At 44.1% G+C, this 21,908-nt stretch overlaps 2 protein-coding genes across 2 annotated transcripts in view; both read left to right on the top strand.

The window, feature by feature from the left end:
* Positions 1–21,908, top strand: part of ST8SIA6 (ST8 alpha-N-acetyl-neuraminide alpha-2,8-sialyltransferase 6) — a gene marked incomplete at both ends in the record, with an annotated part of 136,063 nt that overhangs the window by 16,822 nt on the left and 97,333 nt on the right. The window lies entirely within an intron of this gene.
* LOC309818125 (small ribosomal subunit protein eS26-like) lies at positions 4,419–4,718 on the top strand (the record flags this gene model as incomplete). Its single annotated transcript, XM_082647597.1, has 1 exon — positions 4,419–4,718. The coding sequence occupies one exon, from the start codon at positions 4,419–4,421 to the stop codon at positions 4,716–4,718; it is 300 nt and encodes a 99-aa protein (XP_082503723.1).

Raw genomic sequence — 21,908 nt, 5'->3', positions numbered from 1 at the left:
GATTCATAGTCTCTGTCGATGACCTTTAAGAATGCATTAGGTTTTTGTTTTTTGGGTCTTTAGGAGGTGAGAAGAGGAAGCTGGTTAACATTTGAGTTTTAGCTCCTGGATGCCAAGGGCGAGTCCCTCTGTGCCCCTGAAGGTCAGGATCTTTATGGCAAAATCAGGGGCAGGAACAGCTACAGGTGTACTTGGTGTTCTGAGTGTTCTAATTAACCATTTCCCGTCGGGCAATGAGCCTCAGCAGGCCACAGAGGGATAACTCTGCATCCCAGCTCACCTGGGGGCCCCCCACGGGCTCACTGGGGCAACGGTGGTGGTGGAATCAGTGAGCACCATCACAGTTGTGCTGGAACCGACAGACGCAGGTGGGAGATGTGACTTGGAGACTGCTGGCACTAGCCAGTGAACAGTGGAAGTGCAAGTGCTACGACTTTGAAAAAGAGTTTGAGGGGGACCTTTGAGATGGCAGAGGAGTAAGACGAGGAGATCACCTTCCTCCCCACAAATACATCAGAAATACATCTACATGTGGAACAGCTCCTACAGAGTATCTACTGAACGCTGGCAGAAGACCTCAGACTTCCCAAAAGGCAAGAAACTCCCCACGTACCTGGCTGTGTGGCTGAGAAGGTCTTGGTGCTCTGGCCGGGTGTCAGGCCTGAACCTCGGAGGTGAGAGAGCCAAGTTCAGGACATTGGACCACAAGAGACCTCCCAGCCCCATGTAATATCAATTGGCGAGAGCTCTCCTAGAGATCTCCGTCTCACCGCTAACACCCAGCTCCACTCGACGGCCAGCAAGCTCCAGTGCTGGACACCCCACGCCAAACAACTAGCAAGACAGGAACACAACCCCACCCATTGGCAGAGAGGCTGCCTAAAATCATAATAAGTTCACAGGCACCCCAAAACACACCACCAGACACGGTCCTGCCCACCAGAAAGACAAGATCCAGCTTCATCCACCAGAACACAGGCACCAGTCCTCTCCACCAGGAAACCTACACAAAGTGAACCAATCTTACCTACTGAGGGCAGACACCAAAAACAACAGGGACTATGAACCTGCAGCCTGCGAAAAGGAGATCCCAAATACAGTAAGTTAAGCAAAATGAGAAGACAGAGAAACACACAGCGGATGAAGGAGCAAGGTAAAAACCCATCAGACCAAACAAATGAAGAGGATATAGGCAGTCTACCTGAAAAAGAATTCAGAGTCATGATAGTAAAGATGATGCAAAATCTTGGAAATAGAATGGAGAAAATACAAGAAACGTTTAACAAGAACCTAGAAGAACTAAAGAGCAAACAAACAATGATGAACCACACAATGAATGAAATTAAAAATACTCTAGAAGGACTCAATAGCAGAATAACTGAGTCAGAAGGACGGATAAGTAACTTGGAATATAAAATAGTGGAAATAACTACCACAGATCAGAATAAAGAAAAATGAATGAAAAGAAGTGAGGACAGTCTCAAAGACCTCTGGGACAACATTAAACGCACCACCATTCGAATTGTAGGGGTCCCAGAAGAAGAATAGAAAAAGAAAGGGACTGAGAAAATATTTGAAGAGATTATAGTTGAAAAATTCCCTCATATGGGAAAGGAAATAGTCAAGTCCAGGAAGCGCAGAGAGTCCCATACAGGGTAAATCCAAGGAGAAACACGCCAAGACACATATTAATCAAACTATCAAAAATTAAATACAAAGAAAAAATATTAAAAGCAGCAAGGGAAAAACAACAACATACAAGGGAATCCCCATAAGGTTAACAGTTGATCTTTCAGCAGAAACTCTGCAAGCCAGAAGGGACTCGATGGACATATTTAAAGTGATGAAAGGGAAAAACCTACAACCAAGATTACTCTACCCAGCAAGGATCTCATTTAGATTTGATGGAGAAATTAAAACCTTTACAGACAAGCAAAACTAAGAGAATTCAGTACCACCAAACCAGCTTTACAACAAATGCTAAAGGAACTTCTCTAGGCAGGAAACACAAGAGAAGGAAAAGACCTGCAATAACAAACCTAAAACAATTAAGAAAATGGTAATAGGAACATATATATTGATAATTACCTTAAATGTAAATGGATTAAATGCTCCAACCAAAAGACATAGACTGGCTGAATGGATCCCAAAACAAGACCTGTATATATGCTGTCTACAAGAGACCCACTTCAGACCTAGGGACAAATACAGACTGAAAATGAGGGGATGGAAAAAGATATTCCAAGCAAATGGAAATCAAAAGAAAGCTGGAGTAGCAATTCTTCTATCAGACAAAATAGACTTTAAAATAAAGACTATTACAAGAGACAAAGAAGGACACTACATAATGATCAAGGGATCAATCCAAGAAGAAGGTATAACAATTGTAAATATTTATGCACCCAACATAGGAGCACCTCAGTACATAAGGCAAATGCTAACAGCCATAAAAGGGGAAATCGACAGTAACACAATCATAGTAGGGGACTTTAACACCCCACTTTCACCAATGCACAGATCATCCAAAGTGAAAATAAATAAGGAAACACAAGCTTTAAATGATACATTAAACAAGATGGACTTGATTGATATTTATGAGACATTCCATCCAGATTACAGTTTCTTCTCAAGTGCTCATGGAACATTCGCCAGGATAGATCATATCTTGGGTCACAAATCAAGCCTTGGTAAATTTAAGAAAATTGAAATCGTATCAAGAATCTTTTCCAACCACAATGCTATGAGACTAGATATCAATTACAGGAAATAATCTGTTAAAAATACAAACACATGGAGGCCAAACAATACAGTAGTAAATAACCAAGAGATCACTGAAGAAACCAAAGAGGAAATCAAAATATAGCTAGCAACAAATGACAATGGAGACAAGACGACCCAAAACCTATGGGATGCAGCAAAAGCAGTTCTAAGAGTGAAGTTTATAGCAATAAAATCCTACCTCAAGAAACAGGAAACATCTCGAATAAACAACCTAACCTTGCACCTAAAGCAATTAGAGAAAGAAGAACAAAAAAACCCCAAAGTTAGCAGAAGGAAAGAAATCATAAAAATCAGATCAGAAATAAATGAAAAAGAACCGAAGGAAACGATAGCAAAGATCAATAAAACTAAAAGCTGGTTCTTTGAGAAGATAAACAACATTGATAAACCATTAGCCAGACTCATCAAGAAAAAAAGGGAGAAGACTCAAAACAGAATTAGAAATGAAAAAGGAGAAGTAACAACTGACACTGCAGAAATACAAAGGATCATGAGTGCTACATTTAGCTTTTTAATTAATTAATTTATTTATTGGCTGTGTTGGGTCTTCGTTGCTGCGTGTGGGCTTTCTTTCGTTGCGGTGAGTGGGGGCTACTCTTCGAGCAGGAGCTACTCTTCATTGCGATGTGTGGCTTCTCATTGCAGTGTCTTCTCTTGTTGCGAAGCGTGGGCTCTAGACCTGTGGGCTTCAGTAGTTGCAGCTCACAGGCTCTAAAGCGCAGGCTCAGTAGTTGTGGCACATGGGCTTAGTTGCTCCAAGGCATATGGGATCTCCCTGGACCAGGGCTCGAACCCGTGTCCCCTGCATTGGCAGGCGGATTCTTAACCAGTGCACCACCAGGGAAGTCCCAAGCTTTCTTGAGGCCCCAGGAGGCCTTTTGGGGCCCGGAGTTAGGTCAGGTTGGTTAGGTGCTCTCTCCCTTAGAGCCTGAGCCTGGCTTGGTGTCCAGGAAGTACTTCATTGCTCTCCATATTTGCTACCACTGAGGGAAGACTGATCTCCAGAGGGCTGAAGGAGCAAGTTGGTGGATTCAGTATATGGTTGCCAAACCGATTTTCCAGAGTGAGGCATAGAGATTTTTTCATCTTGAGCCAATTTTTAAAGCTATATTAAAGTATAATTTACATGTACTAAACTGCATACGTTTGAAGTATTACAAGTTAATAAGTTTTCACCTAGGTATGAACCTCGAAACCATCATCAGAGTTCTGATAATGCCTATATTTACCTCATGTCCTATTATTATCTCTTCTTGCCCTTCCCACCTCTCCAGGTAACCACTGATGTACTTTCCCTTAGAATAGATACGTTTGCATTTTCTTGAATTTATCTATTGGAATCATGAACTGTTTACTGGGTTTTTCTTCTGGTTTCCTTTGTTTCATAATTATTTGAGATTCATCAGTGATATAAACGAATAGCTCATCTCTTTACTTTTTGATGAGTAGCATTCTTATCTGGATGTACCATTGTTAGTTTACCCGTTCATCTTTTTATGGACGTTTAGGTTATTTCTAGGTTTTCACTCTTGAAAAGCTGCTACAAAAAAAAAAATATATATATATATATATACACACACACACACATATATATATATCAACAATATTTAAACCTCTCTCACCTCCTCGCTTCCAAGATGACCAAGAAAAGAAGGAATAATGGTCATGCCGAAAAGGGCCGCGGCCACATGCAGCCTATTCACCGCACCAGCTGTGCCGGATGCGTGCCCAGGGATAAGGCCGTTAAGAAGTCCGTCATTTGGAACATCGTAGAGGCCGCAGCAGTCAGAGACATTTCCGAAGCGAGCGTTTTCGACGCCTGTGTGCTTCCCAAGCTGTATGTGAAGCTGCATGACTGTGTGAGTTGTGCCATTCACAGCAACGTAGTCAAGAGTCGTTCTCAGGAAGCCCGGAAGGACCGAACACCTCCACCCTGATTTAGGCCTGTGGGTGCCGCCCCATGACCTCCGCCACAGCCCATGTAAGGAGCTAAGTCCTTGAAGACTGAAGAAATACTGTCCCTGGGAAGACAATAAAGTGGAAATTATACTTTACAAAAAAAAAAAGGTAGGTACTGTCTACCTTTTTTTTTTTTTTAATTTTTCAGATCTTTTATCTGTTACGTAAAATTCACATTTTAAACCTGTGGATACAGGAATTACAATCACAGTTCCTTGGCACCGTGGTAGCATGACTGTGGTAGTGCTCCTAGATGAGGGAGTGGTATGTGAAGTTCACAAAGTACAAATTGACATTTCTGTAACATAAACGCCAACATTAGTAAAATGATTTTTAGATGAAAGTCAAAACAAAATGGAGCAACTTGTGTTACTGTCATGGAAGCCTGCCTACCAGAAGCCCAAATCAATGGCGATGACGAGTTTTGAGGGGCCAAGAATTTAAAGGGGGACTAAAAATCATGGTTTATTTGTTGAATGAAACCAGCCTTGGAATTTAAGAAAATCACATTTTAAAGTTTAAGCACAGTTATAAAAAACAGTCTTTGAAAATTTTCATTTTTGCTTATTCTCATTTTCAGCAATCATAAAAATGTGAATCCAATCCCATCAGTACAAGACAGTTCCAAGAATATAATTCATGTCTCAAATATTCCTATCAGAGCATTAAGGACCACCCATAAATCGGTATGTCAGTTCTAACTGAAAACCGAAAACTGGATTAGGGAGAAGATAAATCTAAAAGTAAAATAATGGTTTCACACTTTGGCAGTTTAGAAAATTAAATAATTTTAAACCTCAATGGAAGAATGTACCGCGAGGAAACAATCCTAACAGCAACAACAACAACAAATCAATATATTTTTTTTCACTTTTACAATTCAGTTTATTTGCTGTTTTACAACTTATATTTCCAAAGGCTTTACAATGTCATATTTTCTTGTTTTTTGATATAATGCTTTAATAGTTCAATCAAGAGAGATACCATATGATGCAATATTGAGCTCTTCCTTGAAGCTGGAACTCGGCAATTTGTTTCCTCTAGAGCTGCTGGGTATTGCCTAAACTTTATAACATCTGCCTCGAATCTCTGTTACTTTGCAGGGGAACTTGGTTTTTGAGCTCTCACAGTTACATTCCAATGATTTGTGAGAGGCTCTCCCGGACTCCAGTCCCTCTGGCTTGGTCATAGTGTGTTTTCTTTGGAGGCTGTCGTTTCAGCTGGTAAACCACAGGGATGACGCGCTCATATTCACCACCAGCTTGTAATAACCTGTACTTATTTCTGGTGGGCCAGACCATCAGCTGGGGAGGGACAGAGCACCCAGGTGGCATCCTGATTATCCTTCCAGCCTTGCGGGACCTTCCTTTGGAAGATGTCAGAGGGCCCTGTGGACTCACTTCTTCAAGGAGGCATTCTACCTCATCCATTTCATCTTCAACTTCCAACTCAAGAGTCTTCTGAATCCTCCGCCACCCCATCAGGACCATCAGCGACACCAGCTCCTGCCAGGTCAGTGTTCCACAGAACCAAGTCATTCGGAAGTCAGAGCTGAAAACGGACGCTGGGGAAGAGTGCTGAAGACCCCAGGGGATGGCGGGTGCTGCCATCTGGCTTCACTTTTTGGACCAATTCTCCCCGCCTCCAAGGGCAAAAGGATATGATGAGTTTTCTGAAAGGTTCTCACTATTCGAGACCGGCCTGACTTGAAGAGCAGATTCCAGTGCCAACAGTGACATAAATGTCTCTGTTTACCCACAGCCCTACAGATGCTGAATTAGTTTACACTGACCATCTCAACAGGTGTGCTGTGCCACCTCATCTGCTTCTCTCCTTTCTCCTGACATTGAACCTTGAACCTTCCCTCTGGAGTGCTGTTAACTAAGCCCTGTGAGGGCCCCTTGGAGCCCCTTCCTCCCTGACAGTGTCAGCTCTCAGTTCCGCTCCCTCTTTTCCTCCTGTATGAGTTCCTCTCCTAAGTGCAAGCCTTTCCCCAGCTTCTGTTCTTGGCCATCTTTCCTCTCGAGATCCCGTGCACATCCACGATTTCAGCTGTCTTCCTCTGGAGAAAGCAGTGCGGTCAAACAGAAGGTAACTGTCAGGTCGGAGGTGAACGTTCTGGGTTGAAGCCCAGCTTCCCGACTTCCTCCTTGTCTGCCTGGGTCAGGTCTGGCATCCTCTGTGCCTCAACTTCCACATCATTAAAGTGGGTTTGTACTCTCTAAAAAAAAAATTAAGTGCTTTAAAAAAATTTTATTTTATTTTTGGCTATGTTGGGTCTTTGTTGCTGTGCGCAGGCTTTCTCTAGTTGCGGTGAGCGGGGGCTACTCTTCGTTGTGGTGTGCGGGCTTCTCATTGCGTGGCTTCTCTTGTTGCAGAGCACGGGCTCTGGGCATGCGGGCTTCAGTAGTTGTGGCACGTGGGCTCTAGAGCGCAGGCTCAGTAGTTGTGGCACGTGGGCTCTAGAGCGCGGACTCAGTAGTTGTGGTGCACGGGCTTAGTTGCTCCACAGCATGTGGTATCTTCCCAGACCAGGGCTTGAACCCGTGTCCCCTGCCTTGGCAGCAGATTTTTGACTACTGCACCACCAGGGAAGCCCCATAAATGAGTTTTTAGAAGTTGATTTTCCTGAACTTCACTGACCTTCATGGCTGTGGATTATTCTGAAATCCATAGAAGTCCTGGCAGCATTTCCTCTAAGCTCAGAACACAGTGGTGAGGTAATAACAACCGTACCTTTGCTACTTTTGCAACAGTACTCTGGAATTGAGCATAATAGGTGGAGGAGGTGGTAGGGGAATCACCTCTTCTGCCTTCTTAGTTTGCACAGTAAAGTGGAAAATCCCGGGCTCAAATCCAGGACAGTCTGACTAGAGCCCACTTCAACCACTGAACTCCAGTAATTTGTTTACACGTCTTATTTAAGTCCGTGTAAGTCAGTTGAGAATCATGTAGTACCTTTGTCCTACTGGCGCAGCCCAGCACAGCGTAACGCCAGGTGAGGAGCTTAGCCACGCAGCCCAGCACCTTCCAGCATTCTCAGGACCAGGCGCTCGCTGCTGCCCTTGCTCTGGCTGCCGAGCAAAACACAGGCACCCCCTGCCTCCTACACGCTTCTCATCTTTCCCGTTGGAGGAGGTCGCCTGTAGATCCAGGCTGGGCCTTACAGGCTGCCCAGTTGGAGAGTCAGTTGTGGGTTGGGCCCCACCTCACCTCTTTCCTGCTGTCAGCTGGAGTAGGTAAACAGCAGATGGTCATCAGAGCAGCTAAAGCCTCAGTTTCCTTAACTGTTAAAGAGAAAATTTTTGATGGAGCTCATCCTCCAGTAGCTTCCTGAAAAAGGATGCATAAAGTGTTCCAGTGAAGGACCTTTTCCAGGACACTCAACGATGACAGTTGCCCAGTCCTGTAGTAGGTCCTGGGTGAGGAAGCCTTGACTCATGGGACATAACAGCATTGCCGGATGCCTGGTACATGTAAGAACCCTGACTGCATAAGAAGCACTCTGCTATGGGCACAGGATGTTACCTGGAATCAGAGAACTAAATGATCCTGACTTTTCTTGATTTTAACTGGTAAAAAGTCTAACTACTTTTTGTAACAGTACTCTGTACTAATGATGGTCAGCTATTTATTTTTATTTGTATTATTAATATTCACAACTTATTTCCTAATTAAATATTTAAAAGTTCTCGTGCTAATTCTGGTGTTAAAAACTTTTAAAATCTCTATAAATCTGGTTTTGAGACAATTGATAGTAATTGACTTTCTTTGTTAGAACCAATTGCTGAGTAATAAAATGCACTTTTCAAAACAAAACAAAATCAAGAGGTTTAAATCTCGGTGATAACACAGTTGTCTGTAGAAGCAACTCTATGCCAATAAAATGGACAACCTGGAAGAAATGGACAAATTCTTAGAAAAGCACAACTTTCCGAGACTGAACCAGGAAGAAATAGAAAATATAAACAGACCAGTTGAGACTGTGATTAACAGTCTGCCAACAAACAAAAGCCCAGGACCAGATGGCTTCACAGGCAAATTCTATCAAACATTTAGAGAAGAGCTAAAACCTATCCTTCTTAAACTCTTCCAAAATACAGCAGAGAGAGGAACACTCCCAAACTCATTCTACGTGGCCACCATCACCCTAATACCAAAACCAGACAAAGATATCACAAGGAAAGAAAACTACAGACCAATATCACTGATGAACATAGATGCAAAAATCCTCAACAAGATACTAGCACACAGAATCCAACAGCACATTAAAAGGATCATACACCATGATCAAGTGGGATTTATCCCAGGAATGCAAGGATTCTTCAATATATGCAAATCAATCAATGTGATACACCATATTAACAAATTGACGGAGAAAAACCATATGATCATCTCAATAGAATGCAGAAGAAGCTTTCGACAAAATTCAACACCCATTTATTATAAAAGCCCTCCAGAAAGTAGGCATAGAGGGAACTTATCTCAACATAATAAAGTCCATATGTGACAAACCCACAGCCAACATTGTTCTCAATGGTGAAAAACTGAAACCATTTCCTCTAAGATCAGGAACAAGACAAGGTTGCCCACTCTCACCACTATTATTCGACATAGTTTTGGAAGTTTTAGCCACAGCAGTCACAGATGAAAAAGAAACAAAAGGAAACCAACAGTGACAGGAGTAAAGCTGTCACTGTTTGCAGATGAGATGATAGTATACATAGAGAATCCTAAAAATGCTACCAGAAAACTACTAGAGCTAAACAATGAATTTGGCAGAGTAGCAGGATACAAAATTAATGCACAGAAATCTCTTGCATTCCTATACACTAATGATGAAAAATCTGAAAGAGAAATTAAGGAAACACTCCCATTTACCACTGCAACAAAAAGAATAAAATACCTAGGAATAAACCTACCTAAGGAGACAAAAGACCTGTATGCAGAAAACTATGAGACACTAATGAAAGAAATTAAAGACGATACAAACAGATGGAGAGATATACCATGTTCTTGGATTGGAAGAATCAATATTGTGAAAATGACTACACTACCCAAAGCAATCTACAGATTCACTGCAATCCCTATCAAACTACCAATGGCATTTTTCATAGAACTAGAGCAAAAATTTTCACAATTTGTATGGAAACACAAATGACTCCAAACAGCCAAAGCAATCTTGAGAAAGAAAAATGGAGCTGGAAGAATCAGGCTCCCAGATTTCAGACTATCCTACAAAGCTACAGTAAGCAAGACAGTATGGTACTGGCACAAAAACAGAAATATAGATCAATGGAACAGGCTAGAAAGCCCAGAGATAAAACAAATACTGTACACTAACACATATATATAGTATCTATAAAAAAAAAAAGGTTCTGAAGAACCTAGGGGCAGGAAAAGAATAAAGATGCAGATGTAGAGAATGGACTTGAGGATGCGGGGAGGGGGAAGGGTAAGCTGTGACAAAGCTAGAGAGAGGCATGGACATATATACACTACCAAATGTAAAATAGATAGCTAGTGGGAAGCAGTTGCATAGCACAGTGAAATCAGCTCGGTGCTTTGTGACCACCCAGAGGGGTTGGATAGGGAGGGTGGGAGCGAGGGAGACGCAAGAGGAATGAGATATGGGAACATATGTATAACTGATTCACTTTGTTACAAGGCAGAAATTAACACACCATTGTAAAGCAATTATACTCCAATAAAGATGTTAAAAAAAAAAAGAGTTTGACAGTTTCTTAGAAAGTTAAACATAAACTTGTCATATGACCCAGGAGTTCGACTCCTATGTATTTACCCAAGATCAATAAAAACATAGGTTCACACAAATGACTTGTATGTCATTGTTTATACCAACATTATTTATAATATTCAAACAATGGAAACCATCCACATGTCCATCAACTGGTGAAAAGATAAACAAAACAGTATATCTGTACATGAAATACTGTTCAGCAATAAGAAGGATGAAATACGAATATAATATAATATGCTACAACACAGATGAACCTCAAAAACATTATGCTAAGTGGAAGAAGCCATACACAAAATAACATATGAAACAGACACAAGTAGATCAGTGGTTACCTAGGGTGGAAAGTGGGGTAGAAATTAGCTACAAGGAATCTTTTGGGGGTGATGGATACATTCGAAAGCCAGGATGTGGTGATGGTTGTGTAAATCTATACAGTTACTAAATATCGTTAAATTGTGATATTTAAATATCATTAACTGAGCTTTTTATGTTCAGGAAACTTTGTGAGAACATACATGTTTTCATCCACAGTGCTTTGCGCTATGTGTAAGCTTTATGTAGTGTGTGTGTCTGCCTGGGTGGAAGCTGACGCATGTAAATAATGCTGTACTGTTGGAATGTGCAGAGAAGTATTTCTGAAGAGCACCAAGTTTAAAAAGTCTTCTTAGGTAATCTACGTAGTTACCCACAACATTGAGAAATAGACAGATGTGCAAAGTTCCCCCTGAGTGGTGGGGGTGTGTGTGGGAGGTACAAACTATTGGGTATAAAATAGGCTACAAGGATGTGTTGTACAGCACAGGGAATAGAGCCAATATTTTGTAATAACTGTAAATGGAGTGTAACCTTTAAAACTTGAATAAAAAGTAAATTAAATAAATTAACAACAAAAAACCTCCAAAGTTCCCCCGTTAGCATTCAGATTTCCTACACTGTTTTTCATGTTTTCTAAATAGTTCATCAGGTTTGAAATGCTGTTTATTTAAGATAGTGAATAATCACCCAGATGTGAGTATGTATGATGCGTAGGTGGTTGTATTAAGCTCCACAAAATCAAGGAGGATTTTTTAAAAATTATAGAACAGCAATTATCGGGCTGCTCCCAGGTGATGGTCTCAGCAGCTTTATCTGTACGACTTCACTGAATTCTCACAGGGACACTCTTCTGTAGGACTCTTGCTATTCTTGTACAGAAGGAGACACTGAGACCAGAGGGCTTAGTCACTTGTCCCAGGCCACACAGCCAAGAGGGGCAGCTGATGGACCTCGGAGTCTTTGCTCCAGATGGAGAAACGGGGGCTGGTCACACTGCGTCCCATGTTGAGTGCAGGGTGATCTTTCCAGAGATTTAAGGGACTGTGGGAGGAAATGTCAGGGAGTGGTCATGAACGACTGAGACATGTGGGGACGAAGGGCCTTGGGGACATGTGGGGATGAGAGCCTGGGAGGCAGGGGACCAGCCCAGAGGGGACCATTGAATCCCTCCAGACCGCAAAGGCAGAGTAATGAACAAGGATGCAAAGTAGACCAAGCACGGAGAGTGCGGCTTTAACAGCCAGAGGCCCATGGCCCTGTGCTCCAGGGTGCTAATCCAGGGCCCACGATGCTAGACCCCAGGGTGCTAATCCAGGCCCCAGGGTGCTAATCCAGGGCCCACGGTGCTAATCCAGGCCCCAGGGTGCTAATCCAGGGCCCAGGGTGCTAATCCAGGGCCCACGATGCTAATTCAGACCCCAGGGTGCTAATCCAGGCCCCAGCGTGCTAATCCAGGCCACTCTTGAAAGGAACCCGCCCTCCCCCAAGAGCTTGTTCAGCGTGGATGGGAGATTAGAGCCAGTTCCGTCTGTGTGGGTGAGCAGAGTCTGTGCCGACCTCAGGGACGGAGGCTGTCTGCCGGTGGCCACCTCCAGAAAGTAGCCCTCTCAGTTTACAAGGAAAACCACAAACCAGGTCATAGAAAGTACACTGAGACTCCACGATTTACTTTACCCAAGTGGGAACTAACCAACACAGATAGCTTACTTCTCCTCAGGTTTATTTAATATGAGTGTGTGTGTGTGTGTGTGAGTGTATGTGTGTGTGGGGGTGTGTGTGTGCGCGCGTGTGCGTGTGTGTGTGTGAGTGTATGTGTGTGTGTGTGTGTGTGGTGGGTGTGTGGGGTGTGTGTGTGTGTGTGTGAGTGTATGTGTGCGTGAGTGTGTGTGTGTGTGGGGGTGTGTGTGGGGGGGGGGTGTGTGTGTGCGTGTGTGTGAGTGTATGTGTGTGTGTGTGGTGTGTGTGTGCGTGTGTGTGTGTGTGGGTGTGTGTGTGTGTGGTGGGTGTGTGCGTGCGTGCATGCGTGTGTGCGTGCGTGTGTGTGTGGTGTGTGTGGAGTGTGTGTGTGTGTGCGTGCGTGCGTGTGTGGGGGTGTGTGTGTGTGAGTGTATGTGTGTGCGTGTGCGTGCGTGCGTGTGTGCGAGTGTGCGTGCGTGTGCATGCGTGTGTGCGTGCGTGTGTGTGTGCGTGTGTGTGTGTGCGTGTGTGTGCGTGTGTGGTGGGTGCGTGTGTGTGTGGGGTGTGTGTGTGTGGTGTGTGTGTGGTGTGTGTGGTGTGTGTGTGAGTGTATGTGTGTGTGGTGTGTGTGGTGTGTGTGTGTGTGGTGTGTGTGATGTGTGTGTGTGTGCGTGTGCGTGCGTGTGTGTGTGTGGTGGGTGCGTGTGTGTGTGCGCGTGTGCGTGCGTGCGTGTGTGTGCGCGTGCGTGCGCGTGTGCGTGCGTGCGTGCGCGTGTGCGTGCGCGCGTGTGTGTGGGGTGTGTGCGTGCGTGCGTGCGTGTGTGCGTGCGTGTGTGTGGGGGTGTGTGGGGTGTGTGTGTGTATGTGTGTGTGTGCGTGCGTGTATGAGTGTATGTGTGCGTGTGTGCGTGCGTGTGTGTGTGTGCGCGTGTGCATGTGTACGTGTGTGTGTGTGGTGGGTGCGTGTGTGTGGGTGTGTGTGTGGTGTGTGTGTGAGTGTATGTGTGTGTGTGGTGTGTGTGGTGTGTGTGTGTGTGGTGTGTGGTGTGTGTGTGGTGTGTGTGTGTGGTGTGTGTGTGTGTACGTGTGCGTGTGCGTGTGTGCGTGTGAGTGTGTGTATGTGTGTGTGAGTGTGTGTGCGCGTGTGTGTGGTGGGTGCGTGTGTGTGTGTGCGTGCGTGTGTGTGGTGGGTGCGTGTGTGTGCGTGTGTGTGGTGGGTGCGTGTGCGTGTGTGTGCGTGTGTGTGTGCGTGTGTGCGTGTGTGTGCGTGCGTGCGTGCGTGTGCGTGTGTGTGTGCGTGTGTGTGCGTGCGTGTGTGTGCGTGTGTGCGTGTGCGTGTGTGTGTGTGTCTGCCCTGCAGTCACAGGCACAGATCTGCCCTTTGTCCCCACCTGGGACATCATGTTTGCGAGACTGTACTGTACATTGAGGAACATCCGAGGAACACGCACACCCACCACCCTCACCACGCATTTCATTAATAGCAAGTCTCCTAAGAATGAATTTGTATCCAAACGATTCTCTCCTGACTCACCCACGAAAATATTTCAAAGAATCTTTTGAATATTTGAAAATATTCTCCCTAGCCATACTGCTTCTGGCACCCGGTTGAAGGTTCCTAATGGCTTCCTTCATCCATCCGGCAGATATTCACGCTGTAGGAAACTTCTGCTCTTATCTGAGAGCTGGATGGCTATGCAGGTGGTACCTAATTTGACTTGGATGAAAACAGCCTGCTTTCCTTAGGGAGCAGTGGCTAAGTCCAGCTCAGCGTTTGTGGCAAAGCACATCAATCCTCTAATTGCAGGTGTTTTCTGAGGCTCCACTTTGGTCAACCAGGGGTCCCGGATCTGTGACAGCCCTGAATAAGCATCAGTCACTGCTCTCAAGGAGTCCTCAGCCCAGGGGGAGCGGCAGCCACCTGTGATACCCATCCAGTGTAAGTGCCGTCATGGAAACACGTCGGGGGCAGCGTGGCAGCCCAGGGACGGTTGCACAGGTGAGGGTGTCAGCGTGGAGTCTTGAAGCCTAAGTAGAAATCCCACGAGCAGGCCAAAGGGGAAGAAGACATTCATGATGTGTGAAGGCTGGCTTGGGGGTGTACAAACAAGGTGTCTTTGTGAATCTGAAACTCTTTTAGGGAGGCTGGACCCGGGGGTTTGAGCTGAGGAGTGGTGGGCAGATGCTAGAAAGCTGGTGTGTGCTTGCCTGTGGGCAGCATACCGTCCGTCCTTAACCGTTAACTTCTCCCTCCTGGTGGGGCTTTCAGTCTCTGCAGAACAGCTCGGAGATACTGTTAAGTGTATCCCTTGACGGGGAACCAGGACCCTGCCCCAAGGCTGCACAGTTGTTTCTTGGCTTCTCCTCCCTTGTCCCTGCGTCCCCTCCCTTCCCTGATGAGCAACTGTTTGAACCTGCTCCTTGGAGTTCAGGGAAGGTCATGGAGACAGAATGAAGCCTATTTTCTGTAATCAAAGAAATGGGGGACACAGAAGGCTTTCGTGCGCAGGAACCCCACAGGGTCCTGCTCGGTATCAGGAGGACCACAGTGCCGGCCCCCTGCCCTGTCTCCCAGGGACACCAGAGGCGGATTACCTGGTTGAGCAGGTGCCTGCACTGTGGGGACCTTGCCTGGCGCCAGGGGCCCAGCATCTGTGTGGTTGGGGTCTATTGTGAACATCCCCCCAGCACCGTGCACATGATGGAGTGAAAGGGGAAGGAACTGAGAAACAGGCAGGAGACCATCAGGGCCTGACCTAAAACCCACGTGATGGGAGTGGATGGGAATTTAAGGAGAAACATGGTAAGTTTGGATCCTCGGTGTTGGTGATTGAGTAGAACTGGGGGGTGAAAGGAACCTGGGCAAGGTCACGGGTGTGTGCAGTTATGGACGGTATCAGTCTGCTGCGGCTGAGGTAACAAAGTACCACAGACTGAGTGGCTTAAACAACAGACATTTATTTTCTCATTCTTTTTTTAATTGAATTTAGTTCTGGAGGCTAGAAACCTGAGATCAGACTTGGCAGAGTTGTTTTGCTCTGAGGGTGGTGAGGGGAAGGGTCTGTTCCAGGTCTCTGTCCTTGGCTTTAGGTGCCCATCTTCCCTGTGTGCCAGTTTCCTCTTCTTGGAGAGACACTGGTCATTGCTGGATTAGGGTCCACCTGACTGGCCTCAGTTTCACTTAATTACTGCTTCAAAGGCCCATCTCCAAGTAAGGTAACATTCTGAGGTGCTGGTCAGGACTTCAGCGTATGAATTTGGGGGTGTGGGGACACAATTCAGCCCATAACACGAAGACGTAGACAAAGCTGTGAGCGGTGTGAAGTGTGAAGTTGTTCATTCTGAGGAATCATGTAACGAGGTTTGCCTGTACTTGCAGTGACCTGAACGGGTGTGTGTTATCTGTGAGGTGGAAGGGCCTCTTCCAGGGAAAGAATCCCCTGACCTGAATGGAGGCAGCAGGCCTTTTTTTTTTTTCCCAATATTTTTTTAAATTGAAGTACAGTTGATGTACAATGTTGTTAATTACTGCTGTAGAGCAAGATGATTCAGTTATACATATATATATATATGTTCTTTTTAAACAATATTCTTTCCTATTATGATTTATCATAGGATATTGAATATAATTTCCAGTAGGACCTTGTTGTTTATCCATTCTCTATATAAATGATTACATCTGCTAATCCCATCCTCCCACTCCATCCCTCCCTCAACCCCCTCCCTTTTGGCAACCACCAGTCTGTGCTCTATGTCTGTGAGTCTATTTCTGTTTCATAGATAAGTTCATTTGGGTCATATTTTAGATTCCACATGTAAGTGATACCATATGGTATTTGTCTTCCTCTTTCTGATGTATTTCACTTAGTATGATAATCTCTAGTTGCATCCATGTTGCTGCAAATGGCGTTATTTCACTCTTTTTTATGTCTGAGTAGTATTCCATTGTATATATGTACCACATCTTCTTTATCCGTTAATCTATTGATGGACATTTAGGTTGTTTCCATGTCTTGGCTATTGTGAACAGTACTGCTATGAACATAGGGGTGCGTGTATCTTTTTGAATTATAGTTTGTCTGGATGTATGCCCAGGAGTGGGATTGCCGGATCATAGAGGCAGCAGGCCTTAACGTAGTTCTGGAAATTTAGATTTTCTCAAGGTGAATGCAATTCCTCTGGCTTCTCATAGCTGATGTCTGGGAGAGACTAGCTGAGGGTCAGTGGGTTTCAGCAGGATATTTCAGGAGTGGTCATGGTCTAGTGGTTGGAGCTCTGGATGGGGTGTGTGTGTGATAGATTATTTTGAGCCAAAAGGAATAAAACTGCTTAAGAGGCAGGGTGGAGTCAGACGAACCCAAATTTTCATCTCTCCTCAGCCCATCTCTCTTAGTCAGCTCAGGCTTCCGTAACAAAGTACCATGGACTGGATGGCGTAAATGACAGAAATTTATTTCTCAGAGTTCTGGAGGCTGAAGTCCAAGATCAGGGGCCAACATGGTCGGGTTCTGATGAGGGCTCTCTTCCTAGCTTGGAAACGGCAGCCCTTCTCACTGTGTCCTCACATGATAGGGAGATAGAGATAGAGACAGAGTCCGAGACAGAGAGAGAGAGAGACAGAGTCCGAGACAGAGACAGAGTCCGAGACAGAGAGAGAGACAGAGTCTGAGACAGAGAGACAGAGACAGAGAGAGAGACAGAGTCTGAGACAGAGAGAGACAGAGTCTGAGACAGAGAGAGAGAAACAGAGACAGAGTCTGAGACAGAGAGAGAGACAGAGCCTGAGACAGAGAGAGAGAGACAGAGACCGAGACAGAGAGACAGAGAGAAAGACGGAGTCAGAGACAGAGAGAGAGACAGAGTCAGAGACAGAGTCAGAGACAGAGGTAGACAGAGTCAGAGAGCTCTCTGGTGTCTCTTCTTATAAGGGTACTAATCTCATCAGAGGGTCCCACCTGTGTGAACTCATGTAAACTTCACATGGGAAAGGGGCTAATGGTCTCTCTGGAGCCTCTTGTATAAAGGCACTGATCTGTTTCCCAAGGGCTCCACGCTCATGACTTCATCACTTCCCAAAGGCCCCATCTCCAAAGAACATTGCACTGGGGGTTTGGGTTTCAGCATATGAATTGGGGGAGGGAACACAAACATTCAGTACGTAACACAATCTAAATGTGTGACTTTAGACTTTTACCTGCCTTGTCACTGACACCCTACATCTGTCTCTCAAGGTGGTTGGAAGGTTAAATGAGATAACGCGATGCACTCAGATAATGCATTTATTCTACCACATTTCATCAGAACCTGGCATAGAGGAAATATTCCATCAGTGAGTCTCAGTTTGTATCACGGTAGAACTCACAAAGCCAGTTCTTCCCCATTATTATTTGTCTGTGGTGTTCCAGATTATTAATGCCATGTGCTCTAATAAGAATTGAACTTTACCTTATAATTTAGAAACACCTAAATCCTGTGTGTAATTAAATTATATAGTTTGAGAGCCTCTGTGCCCTATTTTTAAGTCAGTTTTTATTGTTTTCTAAGTTGGGTATTAAATAGTTAGAAAACCAAAGGGGTTCTATTAAATAATTTTTCCTAGAAAAAAGTATATGTGTGGTTTAGACTACTGTTAGTGTCTGGTACCTATTAAGTGCTATTTATGTAAGTATTATCTATCAACACTAAAAGACACAATGAAAATTAGCAATTCTCGGCCCTATTTTCCCCACGCCCTGTGGCAATAACTTCCAATCTATTAGCTATTTTTCTTATATTTACCTCCATATTTCTTCATAAAGTGCTTCAACTTCTGCTTCCTGATTTTTAAAGTTTAATGAATTTTTAAAGTTTTTAAAGCGGCATTTCATAATTGAACTTTTACATTTAATTATTTCTTTGAAGTCTGTTCATGGCAGAAATAGATTTAATCCTCTTATTCTCCATGTGCCTCACCAAAAGACAGACAGATGGACACACGCACCTCTTTTTTTTAAGATTTATTTATTATTTTATTTTTTGGCTGTGTCAGGTCTTAGTTGTGGCATGTGGGATCTTCGTTGAGGCTTGAAGGATCTTTCGTTGCGACGCGTGGGTCTCTATCTAGTTGTGGCGCACAGGCTCCAGAGCGTGTGGGCTCTGTAGTTCGTGGCAGGCAAACTCTCTAGTTGAGGCGCGCAAATTCAGGAGTTGTGGCGCGTGGGCTTAGTTGCCCCGCAGTATGTGGGATCTTAGTTCCCCGACCAGGTATGGAACTCGTGTCCCCTGCGTTGTAAGGTGGATTCTGCACTGCTGGACCACCAGGCCAGTCGCCACACACACCTCTTCACACCTCATTCCCCCACTTCCGTAGTAGAGTTGAATCCGTTTTTAAGTTAATTCTGTATTCAGTTTACATTATCATGAGTTTGTAAATATAAAGCTGAGCTTTATTCTGGACTGTGATTCCATTTCCTTTTTGTTCCCCTTGTGCGTGTTTTAAGTCTTCATTTTTTAAGAGGAGTTTTAGATTCACAGCAAAGTTGAGAGGAAGGTACAGAGATTTCCCATATACCCCTTGCCTGCCCTCCCCCCAACACACACACACACACGCACACACATGCACGCACACACACGCGTGCACACACACAATCACATGCGCACACATGCAACCACACACGCACACACACGTGCACACACACGCAGCTTCTCTCATTGTCAACATTCCCCACCAGGTGGTACATTTGTTACAGTCAATGAACCTACGCTGACACATAATTACTGAAAGTCCACAGTTCACATTAGGGTTCGTGCTTGGTGGTGTACGCTCAGTGGGTTTGGACAAGCATATAATGACATGTATCCAACGTTATGGTGTCTTACAGAGCATTTTCACTGCCCTAAAGATCCTCTGTGCTGTGGCTGTTCATCTCTCCCTCCCTCTCCTCAACCCATGGCGACCACTGATCCTTTTACTGCCTCATTATTTTTGCCTTTTCCAGAATGTCATATATGTAGTTGGAATCATACAGTATGTAGTCTTTTCACATTGGCTTCTTTCACTAGAAATATGCATTTAAGCTTCCTCTTTGTCTTTTCATGGCTTGATAGCTCATTTCTTTTTAATGCTGAATAATATTCCACTGTTGAATGTACCACAGTTTATTATTCATTCACTTACTGAAGGAGATCTTTGTTGCTTCCAAGTTGCAGCAGTTATGGAAAAAACCACTGTTAACATCCACGTGTAAGGTTTTGTGTGTCGTCTTGTTTTTTCTGTTCCTGCTTAATTTCTGTTTGCTTAGTTTTGTGAAGAGCTTTCATAAATTTTACTCCACATTCTCCAAAGAAGCTGTAAAATCTCACTCAATATAGTCCAACCATCAGCTAATCTATCACATTGATTTCTTTTTCCAGAAAATTTACCTCTTGGAGCTGCCTGCTGTCATACTCCAGTCAGGACTTATCCCTCCAGGCCTGCTGCCCCGTTGTCATGCTAGAATTTCATTTCAGGATCATTCTGTGAATTCTCCTAGTTGCTGCCTTAAACGGGGGTCCCTGTTTCCTGAATCTCAAACTCTTTTTTAATATACTCCCTCATTTTGGTAGATACATCCTCCGATAGATTCCTCAGAAAGGGTTCACGAAAGATAAACTCTTTGAGACTTCGCAGGTCTGAAAACATTTTGATCCTTCCTTACCATTTCATGAAAGTTAATCTAAGACTAGAATCTAGGTTGGAAACCGCTTTCTTTTTGTTTTTTTTGTTTTTTTTTTTTGCGGTACGCGGACCTCTCACTGTTGTGGCCTCTCCCGTTGCGGAGCACAGGCTCCGGACGCGCAGTCTCAGCGGCCATGGCTCACGGGCCCAGCCGCTCCGCAGCATGTGGGATCTTCCCGGACCGAGGCACGAAGCCGCGTCCCCTGCATCAGCAGGCGGACTCTCAACCACTGCGCCACCAGGGAAGCCCTGGAAACCACTTTCACTCAGCCTTTCAAAGGCATTGCTCAATTGTCTTCTAGCTTACAGTGTGTCATTGGAAAATCTGGTGTCATTCTGATTGCTGAATCATACATTTATTCATACGTTTGTTTATTTTTTTTCATTCAACAAGTATCTCTGGGACTGTTTCTACACCTACTATGTGCCAGGCTCTCTTCTAGGTTATGGGCAACCAGAACAAAACAGATAAAAGTTTCTGACTTTATTCCAGAGCTTACATTCTGATCTTTTCTATTTTTTTTTTTCCTCACCTGAGGATACTCCAATCCCCCACTCGGGGGGTATAAGCTTGGCAATCAGCATTCTGAGAGTCCAGTGGAGGGAGGGTTTAGGGGTCTCCCATTTGGTATATATACTTGGACTTTCACTTCATCATCCCTATTTCCACTATAGTGCCTGACCGCACCCTCCTTTGTCATGGATGTCTTCAAGTTTGTGGATTCTCTGGCTCCGTTTCTCCAGAGACCATCAGTCACGTATCTTGCTGGTGTGCAGGACGGATGGGTAGAGAGGAGCTGGGGTCCTCCGGTGTCACCTGACCCTCCGGTATACAGTGCCCCTCTCTGCTTTCTGGGGTTCCTCATGCTTGTAATTCCTGTGCCTTTCTGAGGTTCTGTGCTTCAAACCAGCATGTTTCTTATTCGTATTCCCCTCTGTAGGCATAGGGGTTGGAGGTTCCTTTGCTTCGCGAAGTCAGTTATGATTCACCCATCAACTTTTCATCTTCCAAGAAATTGTTTAAATCTCATTTTCTGTCTTTGAATCTCTTTGTGCTTATGGATTTATTCCTTTGTTACTTTGTTATTTCTTTTGAAAAAAATAAATGGGAAGTTAGAAGGAAGTGGAGATTAAATATAATGCATTTATTCCACCATGTTTGATAAGAAATTGTACCATATCTTTCCAAAATTTTAAAGTAAGTGAATTTTCATGTTAATACATGTATGCTGTTTTAATTTCAGAAGGGATTGTTGGGCCATTCCAAGTTTTTAAAAAGTGTAACCTTTTACACATTAAATTTCAAATTACCTGGTGTGTATATATCTGAAATCATCTCAGAACAGCAACCCTCATTTCATTATTTTAGTTTTCCTGATGGGGAGATATACAAGGAGGTATGTGTTTGCAACTGAAGGCTTACTTTACCCACTCCAAGGAGACTGTCCAAAATACAGAGAAATAGTATGATAGAACTTATACTCAAGGTTGATCCCTTTTCTTTTATTGCATTCTATGTTCTTATATTAATTTTAACATAGATGTTGTATATTCATTTAACATCTAAGACTCAAATGACTTTTTCACTCTGTTGGATGATGTGTCACTACTAGTCTCTTTTGTTGCCACAGAAAATGTCAAAAGTAGTACTAGCTGCTCCAGTCAAATTTGTCTTCTTATTTTATGTGTCATTTCAGACAAAGGGTGGTGCCCACACAG

The sequence above is a fragment of the Grampus griseus genome (genome assembly GCF_964374135.1).
Source record: "Grampus griseus genome assembly, chromosome: 2".
Classification (NCBI taxonomy): Eukaryota; Metazoa; Chordata; class Mammalia; order Artiodactyla; family Delphinidae; genus Grampus; species Grampus griseus.
This window is presented reverse-complemented; position numbering and strand designations above follow the sequence as displayed.